Raw genomic sequence first — 10,301 nt, forward strand, 5'->3', positions numbered from 1 at the left:
TTTCTTCTTAATTAAACCCTCATTGCTTGTTTTTTGCTCTTACCATTTAATTTGTATTCTGTTTATAAAGTTCCTTATTTTAGCTTGCCTGCTTAAATATTTGATTTTAATTTTAATTTTTTTCAGTCAGTTTAAGTTAAGGGGCAGGGTTTTGGGGGGGCGGGGCGCCGATAATATGTTTGCATCCACCTCAGAAAGTATGTAGTTGCACCCCTGGGCCTAGCAACACCTTACTAACTTTTTGGGATAGCAAAGCAACGGCTTAACAACACTATAGCACCTACTTAGGATACCATAGCAACCTCAAAGCAACAACATACACATCAATTGCCTGGACCTACATAAACCAAATTAATAAAGTGTTCTGCAACTGCTTTAACTTTTGAAACATTATTAGCTGACTTTGTCAAGCCAACTCAAAATTCATTTACAACCTTTCTTTCTAGTTACTGTCAGTTTGTTGTACATTTCATTTGCATTGCATAGTTATTTATAGATAATTACATAAATACTTACATAGGTAAATAATAACACTTGCATTCAATTTACAGTGTGTATCAATGCACTTCTGTTTGATTTGATGTAAAGAATAACAAAAACATGGCAAGACATATAAGATATATTTCTCTTCACAGTACAGGACAGCAATAACTTTTCATCAAATTCAAATCAAAACAAAATGTCCTCATCTACTTACAAACACAAAAGTTAATTATCCTTTATAGCCACTGAGCAGACTTCATTTACACATACTCAAATATACATTCTATACATCTGTGCTATCCTGTGGGATATGTAGTGCCTTAGGAAATATAGCGATGGGGCACTGGATCAGCCATAACTTTCTACAACATTTTTGCATATTGTTCTAAAAATAAAAGCAGTGCACAGTGGATTAAACCTGTAGTTTAACAATATAGTTCCAACAGTGGATGGAAAAAACACCCACCGGAATTGTAAATGAAGAGCCAAGCTGGAAACAGACTGGCCAGTTCAGGGCACAGGATGAGTACTGAAGCACAAACACAAACAAACACGGCCCCAAACAGGCTGTAATTAAGGCCCTCTTTACTGGCGCTCATTAGCAATCGTTAAGCCTTGTTAGAGCTTGTTAGGGGGAAAGTTGAAGGGAACGATGCAGCCAAGCGATCACTCTACACACATATTTGTAGTTCATTCTTTTATGGGCACTCTGTATATCCCAAGCCCACCTTCCACCACAGATAGCACGCACAGTGAACTGAGTGTTCATAACTACCTTGGCATGGAACGATGCATGTCCAACACCAGATTGGCTTTATCCAAGAAAAAAAAGACAGAAGAAAAGTCACATGTTTAATTCTGAGACACAAACTGGAGGCTAACAGCAAAACATTTATACTGTTATTTGCTGTTATACTGGAATTCCACCACAAAATTTATGTAGAATTAAATAGTTAAGATGCAAACAAAATCATTCAGAGCGGTTTGGTGTGAAATGCTACATTCTAGAGAATCTCACTGAGTCACAACTGTTTATAGTGATGATGATAGGAACCAGATATCCACCTCTAAAAGCTCTCTCACAGGAAATTATTACATGAAATGGTAATGAATACACTGACTGATGCCTGAAACATTGTTTTATGTTAGATTTGAGGTTATGGGCCCAAAACATATTTTTTCCAAATTCATGCATGGTGGAGGGATATTAAACAAAATAGCCCCAGATAAAATGTTTTTTTTTTTTTTTAGATGTTTTTAGATGTACGTTACCATCATCCATATGAAAACTCAACTAGGTATAAAGACACATCTAGGTTCACTGGTAGTTTGGGACAGTAAATAAAAATATTTGTGTTGTACACGTACAGTATATATATACAATCATATACAACACATTCTACATCAACTGAAGAACCATTTCACCATGCAGAGAACCCTTTAAGGATGCAAATGGTGCTTTGGTTCCTGTCACCACCACTGTAAAGAAATCTAGATTGAATTTCATTCCAAACCACTCTGAATGATTTCACTGAAGAAATTATGTTGAAATTTTTACAAATCTGTGCAATTCCCCCCTAAACCAAAACTGTTGTTGAAATACTAGGCACTGTACAGAATTACTAATATTCAATAATCACTATTCAAAGTTTAAAAGTTTGGAATCAATGTTGTAAATAATATAATCAAATTAGCCTCAAATAATTTGTAGGAGGTTAGGAAGCTATAAATAAAAATTAAGAAATTTTAGGTTTGTCCATAACTGTGGAAGATTCTAAAATGAGCAGGAAATTACATCCATAATTCAACATTTTTCAAAAGTGGAACTCAAATATTAAAGATTGTAAAAATTGTTGCAGGAGATTATATAGTATCCTGTTCACAAGATTAATAAAATATTGAATAAAACATACCTAAAATACCTTTTTATTTAAAAAAATATAATACTGTATGATATTACAAGTGTATCCAACCTTTTGAACAGCAGTGTATTTGCCCTTAGACTAAACTATATGTCTACTCTTAAAAAGATGTTATGTCAAGGGTTCTTTAGTAAAGAGAATGGTTCTGTTTTGAACAGTGAGTTCTGTATAGGGTCATTTATGCTTAAATGGTTCTTTGCCTAGTGAAAAGTTCTCCTGATTGATGGAGAATGTGTTGTATATGATAACACCTGAAATGCAGAACCATTGTCAAAAATGTTACATATAGAACAATGTACAAGAACCGTTTCACCATGCAAAGAACAGGTTAAGCATAAAAGTCTTATATATAGAACTTACACTTCTAAATAGAGCCATTAACTTCACTAAAGATCCCTTGAAGAACCATCCTTTATGTGAGTTTGCACTATTTGTCAACAGTATGCTCTTTTTTTAACTCACTTTTCCATATTGAAAAGGCACAACAGATATGACAAAAGTGCGATAAAGACAGTGAAATATGGCATAGCAATGATCTGTTATCAGCTGACCACAGAAGTGAATGCAGGCAACCAATCTAGAGCACTGTGAATCTCCATTTCCAACAATTCTACAGCACTGTAGTTACTGTGATGTGTAAAATTAGTCTAAGCAGCTAAATTGCTAAACAGAACAACAGTTCTGGCTTCAGAGGAGAGAAAATTATTGCTTGTGTCTTTCAGTCACACCTGGCCTGACGCTATATGACATTATAAGTGTAGCACTGTGTGCACAAGCCGCCATTTTGCTACACATAGACTAGTCGTGTGTGCTAACAGGAGACACACCCCACTGATAACAGCCTAGGCTCATACACACACATGCAAAGGAACATTTAGGGATATGCTAAAATTGGCTTTGGTAGATGTGTTAACAAGAAGTTTGATGCGATCTGTCACTAATGCTAGTTATCAATTTGGTGAGTTTTATAACTGCAGCCCAGATAGCAAAAGGACAGTGAGCCACTGCTGCTCCACTGATGGTAAAGCTGACGGCCCAACTGGAAACTGCTATCAGTGGTGCACTGACTTTTTGCTTATTTTTTCTAGGTGTTAAGCTATAGCATAAATCAGAGTTTTAGACAAAGTGTTGCTCAACATGCAATGGCAATCAGAGACTGCGAGCACTATTCAATGTCTTAGCACGTCACAGGATGCCCCTCAGCATTTTACCATTACTACGTTACTGTAAACCCATATCAAGACCACTGAAAGCCACTGTGGATCACATATGGCTTGAAAGTCACACCTAGAAAGGCAGCCAGTCTTTTAGATGAATGGACTAATTGTTAATGGTGAATATCTAACGTTATTAGCCTAATGCTATTAGTCTAGTCATTTTCACCTTGTATATTTCAGCTCCAAAGTTAGTGATGCCAAACTGATGCCAAGCATGATTAATTATGTTGAAAGTTTTATTTTATTAGATTTACTTAGGCAAATTGTGAAAAATTATCTTGATGCGTCCCAGCAAGAAAACACAGCATAGAACAGCATGGATGGTCACCAGCAAAACCAGCATATTTTGTGTTTGGCTGCTGCAATGCTGGTCACCCAGCTTGACCATAGATTTGTGTGGAATTCATGGAATAAACATTCAGTGGTATATAGACCAAAAGCAAATGTGCAGAACTAAAAATTGGGGCCCTACTGTCTTGCCACTTGTGCACAAAACTAATAAATCTAATAGGTTTGATTTCTCACTTGCAGGTAATGATAGTCATGCTGGTTGAGAATGTTCCTGCTATCAACCTGCTGTCTGTAAGCTGAGTTCTGTCAATGAAATCAAAGTTACATTTGTGGAACAGCCATGCCACAGTCAGCAAAGCATGTTTGTTTTTGTGCTATATTAGTCTTTCTAAATATGCTGTCATGCATACTCTTCCGCACGTGCATTGCAAAGCTAACAGCACAAACACTCGTTCATCTCCATGCAGTTCCAGGCTCTTGCAATTCCTTTACTCCTGCACAACCAGGATCTGTTCAGCAATGCAAATAATCTAGCCTACTCAGATACATCCCCTGCTCCTGCATGCCCATACAAGCTCTAACGCTAATGTAGCTTAATGGATGCAGTTAGTTCTAGAAACTTTAGAACTCCACTTGCCCGCATGGATCTGCACAGGAATTCTTAGGTGCCGGGAAGGGGGGTTATGGGTAAACTGCAATGGACCCCACCCTCTTCTCCTCTACTGCAGCTGAAAACATTGAGTAACAATATTCAACATGATAGTTATTTCTAAACACTATGGAATCCAGGTTATGCAAAATCCAAAGTGCTTTTAGAGAAGAGTACTCCAGAGATCAATGACCTAGATATTTACAAGGGTTATGTTATGATCTATTTAACCTAAAGCATTAATATGAGAGTAATAAGCTAAATTTATATAAAATAATTATGTACAGGGTACTTTTTATTAAAAGATGTCTGTTCTTCCAAACCATAAACTCTAAATTATCACTCGCAAAAATATTACATTTTTGTAATTTGTAGCTTTTTAAAATGTTTTAAAAATAACTCTTTGATTTCATTTAAAGTGAAGTTAAAAGATTCAGATTTGTCATGAGTTTAATTTCTGTGTCACATTTTTATGTCACTACCAAAACACAAAAAGTTGTCCATAGGCAGAACCTTATGTTAGCCACGCATCAATATTTTAAAGTAGGAAATGAGACTGCATCCCTAACCCTAATGGCCACATGATGAGCAATTAGATCCCATTGTTTTGAAGAAGAATTGTATATTAAGAAATGTTCATTTTTTCTGCAATTAAGTAAACTTTTTAAGTAAACTTTTGTGAAAATTATTTTAATTTTGTGCAACTGTTTCAGTTTTTTTGCTAGTCATGTACTGGCTAGCATTTTTGAGTTTGTACAAATCAAATTAGTCACTATTGAAACATTTGTTACATTTTAGGCAGTATTATGATTGTTTTGGCAGAGACAAAGTGGAATGTTCAATTATTTATTTTAACAACATAAACATATTACGGTATGGGGTGACTCAAAGCAAAATGATTTTAGTTTGAAATACAAGTGTGTTTTCAACTTCGACTTTCAACCAGTTCAGCAGAATGGACCTAGAAGCCTACAGAATGCACAATGTACCTGTAACTATCCTGGGAAGAGAAATAAGACGTAATCAGTCACCTCACAGTATCTTACTGCTACCTGACTTGCTGAATTCATCCTTTATCCTCCATTGCTTACTTTTGTTATCTTTGAAGAGTGTTGACATGAGGGTAAGATTAAGTTGAATGCCACTGGGAATATCTGAGTCTTCATGTATGTCTCTAAGCAATTCAAACATTACAGTAAACTCCAGAGTCAGCCCCAGGCTTTTTTTTTAAAGTCTTTTCCCTCCCAAAAAGAGGTAAAGGCCATGTACCTCTTAAAAATATGTCTCTGCACGCTTCCACAGGTGAACAAGCCACCATACTAGTGCACTAATAAGCTAGTGGCTAGCTCCAGGGCAATCAGATAAGAAGAGAAGGCCTGAAAAGCACAGCTGCTTAAGTCAACACAACCCGCCCTTCAGATTAGCCAACCGGCAAGCAAGCTCCTGTCAGCATAATCGAGTTTCCTGAATGCGTATAATAGTGCAGGCTGAACATACAATGCACCTCTCCTTAGGATCACAAAGATTAGTGAACCCAAATACAGCGAGAGGCTGCTGAACTGGTTCAGCCAGCACACTTTATATGTCATCAGTTCTTTTTGGGGCTCTGAATGATGGCTGTAATATCCGTCAGAGGGGAAGAAAGTCAGTTGGTGCAAATGTAAGCACTCTGTAGCTATTCATTGTTTATTATGGAAAACACAGACAAATGTGAGAATTAAGGAGAGATTATGGATGGATAATCACATTTTCTGTGTTCCTTACAAGCAGGTCCATATTTGCACCGTATCCAACATGAGCTCACAAACATCCTTAACACCTGCTGCTGTTCACAGGCACAATATCCTTTTTTGAAAACTGAACATGCAATTTAGGTTCCCACTGTCCTTTACAAATGTTCTTTTCATTTTTGAAAATGGGACACATTGTACAAAAGGCATTGAAAGGCTGTTATACTCTAGTTCTGTAAAAAAAAAAAAAGAGATACAACATTTTGTTCCAACAGCAACCATATGCTTCTAAAGATGAATCATGAAGTGAACTGCAACTACATCAATTGCAGATTCTAAGTTACTTGCTAGGGGCTTCCAGCACAGTTTCTGCTCTGACACACCTACTAAAAATGAACTGGTGAATTGTATCAGGTGTTTTAGTGCAGGGAAATCCCCAAACTGTGCTGGAGGCCTTCCAGAACCAGAACTGTATCCCCCTCCCTTGGTACAAATGACACTTTTTGGTTCAAGCCTGAAGCTTGCAGTGTTTACTCCAAAAATAGGTTCATTTTCACCTCTTACCTGAAAAATGAGCACTTTGAAATGGTTCCTCTTGAGCAGGTGGGCATGGTTGGCCTCCAGCCTCTTCACCTGGTTGCCCTGCCGCTCCAGGCGCTCCCGCACCTCCTTGACATAACCACCAGTCTTACGTGAGCGCTCCAACAGCTTGGCCACGCTGTTGGAAGTGGTCGTGTGGGTCTTAGCTAGACGGGCAACATCACCCTGGACACCGCGCACAACTCCCTCCAGCTCAGCCTGGCGCTTCTCCATTCGCCGCTGGTTCTCCTGCACTGCCTCGATCATTGCCACCAGCTTGTCCAGCAGGGCCACCACCGTGATGGCACTCACTTGGCCTGATATGGCTGGTGGACTGGTTGGAGTCTTGGTGCTCAGGCGAGACAAGTTGTGGGTAGGGGATGCGGGTGCTGAACTAGGGTTGAAGCCTGGGACAAGAAAGTCCTGGCCCTCTTGAGGATCCTGGCCTTCCAATGTTGGGTCTGGGGAAGGATCAGAGTTGGCTGTCCCAGGCAGGGAAGCTGGAGCTGCAGCCGCAGATGCAGCACTGCGGTCAGCGTGAGCCGAATCTTCACCCATCCTGCAGGATCTGTTCAAGGTCTGGTTTGGAGGTTTGAAAGAGGTCTCTTCTGTGAAGGTTCTGGAAGGAGCTGTGACAATTCTCCCAAAGGATCTACTGTGAAGTTTCTTAACAAAAGCCTTGGCACTTCTGAATGTTGGGTTCTAAAGAGGTTTCCACTGTAAAGTTTCTAAAGTAACCAATTAGATGGAGGTACAATGACTCTTTCACCTTGTCCTTGGAGGGAAAACCTGTGCGCTTGTATCTCAATTAGTCCTGTCACATGTACACACGTACTCTCCCTCCCGCGTCTCACCAACACAAAATTCCTGACACTCTACTTAAAAGGTCCACACACACCCAGAGGAGGAGCCTGGTTGCTGTGGTAGCAAAGCCCAACCCTTTAGGGTAATGCAAGACGGAGTGTCAATGGTCTGTGCCTGTTGGAGAAAACACAATGACTTTAAGATAACACCACTGTGCTTTTGCAGCAGCCGTGTTTGCTTGCAGGTACGTAACAATTGTCCACTGAATACATACTGACCACACCTAAAACGTACCCAGAGTGAATCTTTCTGTGTGGCTTTTCACTCTCACCTTTTCCCTCTAACAAAGTTTTTCAATCTTCTGTTGCTCATACTAGGCAACACTGACATGTGGAAATGAATGTTTGAACAATGAGCTCATCTTTGCCCTGCATCTGTGCCAGAACCAGCATTCATCACACTGTCACACACTGTCCCAATCTCACTTACACACACTTAAAATAAACCATCTCTGCAACTGGTCTCTGATATAAAAGCTTGTGAGTGTCTTATGTGAGGTTACATCCTAATTAAGCGCATGTGTTTAACACTGTGAAATCCTATTGTTCTCTTTTGCGCTAAAACTGAACACCTTGAAATTAGATTTGCCAAAGAATTTCTGTCTAAAATGAATTAAGCTGCATTGTGTGCTTTAAGAAAGCAGCTTGTGTGCACAGCAGTGGATGTCAACAATGGAAAACCAACACATAATGGACTTTTGTGCAGTGACATGAAACAAACTTGCTTTGATTGAAATTCTTTACTTTACCTACAGTTAGTCTTGGTACCTCATGGTCCTGTCACATTTTTGAATAATTTGACACATTTTCAATGCCAAAAAAAAAAAAAGAAAAACTACATACTGGGCTGTCTTAAAAGTCTAAGTTCATTCAACTGCAAAAAATAAGCTTACACCCTGAAAAACACAGATTCCTATTCTGTTAATATACTATTCAAAATTGACTCAACTAATTTAAGGCACCTCGATAACTAACTTTTAGTTAAAGTTAACTTTTAGTTTAACTTAAAGTTAAAACTCCAGTTTTCACAGTACATGGGCCCAGGCTGACTGGGGCCCCTAAAATCTTTATTAGGCCCCTTTCATTTATTCAATTTCCTGTCAAAGCAGTCATTTAGTAATAATTTCAGATGTTTCAGTATTTATTGTGTCCACTCTTTACCTTTATTACAGCTTCCATTCTTTTCAGGAGACTCACTTTCAGTTTCTCAAAGAAATCTGCAGCCACACCTCCAAAGTTCAGTCTTACAAGTTGGTTTAGCATTTTCTGAAGTAATCCTAAACACATGATGTTGAGGTGTGGACTCTTGGGTGGTCAGTCCATTGTTCTGAGTACACCAGCAGCTTCTTTTTCTTTTTCTCAGTAAGAGCTTCTTGATAGCTACACATCCTTTCAGACCAATCGTGCTGAGTGGTTGTTAGGAGTCCCATTTTCTCTGTAGTTTTTAGCCATTTTAGAACTTCAGTTTTGGAAACCATTGGTTTTCTCCTTCCTTATGCAGGTGGAGTATTTTATATCTAACTTCCCCAGAAATATCTCTTATGTGACTAGTAGTGAAAATTAGGTTTTTTGAAAATATGACCTTATGATTTGACAGAGGTATGGAGGTGTGACTAATGAACAATAAAGGCACCAACCAGGATGAAGGACGCAGAGTCTCTGGAAGAACAAAACACATGGAAATGAAATAATTAAAAAATATAACATGGAGAGCTATAGAAAAATGTAATGGAGAAAATGTACGTTTATGCTTTACAAATTTACTTGAGTAAGACTGTAAAGTACTTTCAATTAAAGCAATTTGTACAAGAACAATTTATAACTTACTTAGATAGGAATTCCACAGATTTCTCCAATTTTGTGCATAATTAAACAATATTGATGTAGATAAAGTAATTTAGAGTGGTGTGAAGTGCTCTGTTCTAGAGAAATGTACTGAGTCAGAATTGTCCATAGTGGTGGTGATAGGAACCAGACCAGAAGTTATTACATGCAATAGTTGTGAATACGCTGCCTGATGTCGAGATATTGATTTTTGATAGTTTTGAGCCTCAAACAGCAAAGCAGTCCTCAAAGAAAATTTATTTTTTTCACCCAGATTTACCATCATCAACATTCTTCTTCTTCTTCTTCTTCTTCTTTCGGCTGCTCCCTTTAGGGGTCGCCACAGCGGATCATCTTGCCCTATCCACTGCCTCCTCTACTTTTACACCAACCATCTCCATGTCCACCTTCACTACATCCATAAACCTTCTCTGAGGTCTACCTCTTCTCCTTCTGCCTGGCAGCTCCATCTCCAACATTCTTTGACCAATATATCCACTATTCCTCCTCAACACATGTCCAAACCATCTCAACCTGGCCTCTCTGGTTTTATCTCCAAACTGCTCCCTCTTCACTGTCCCTCTGATCTGCTGATTTCTAATCTTGTCCATCCATGTCACTCCAAATGAAAATCTCAGCATCTTCATCTCCGCCACCTCCAGCTCAGCCTCCTGTCTTTTAGACAGGGCCACAGTCTCCAAACCATACATCATAGCAGGACGCACTTCTTGTAAACCTTCCCT

At 38.7% G+C, this 10,301-nt stretch overlaps 1 protein-coding gene across 1 annotated transcript in view; it reads right to left on the reverse strand.

Annotated features, from left to right (window-relative positions):
* The window catches only part of cavin2a (caveolae associated protein 2a), a 30,300-nt gene extending 22,508 nt beyond the window's left edge, over window positions 1-7,792 (reverse strand). Inside the window, exon 1 of the mRNA XM_017695087.2 lies at window positions 6,857-7,792. Within this exon, the coding sequence (XP_017550576.2) occupies window positions 6,857-7,429 (573 nt within the window). The 5' untranslated portion in view covers window positions 7,430-7,792. The remainder of the gene's footprint in view (window positions 1-6,856) is intronic.
* Window positions 7,793-10,301: the final 2,509 nt, after the last annotated feature.

This window comes from Pygocentrus nattereri, chromosome 6 (assembly GCF_015220715.1).
Source record: "Pygocentrus nattereri isolate fPygNat1 chromosome 6, fPygNat1.pri, whole genome shotgun sequence".
NCBI lineage: Eukaryota > Metazoa > Chordata > Actinopteri > Characiformes > Serrasalmidae > Pygocentrus > Pygocentrus nattereri.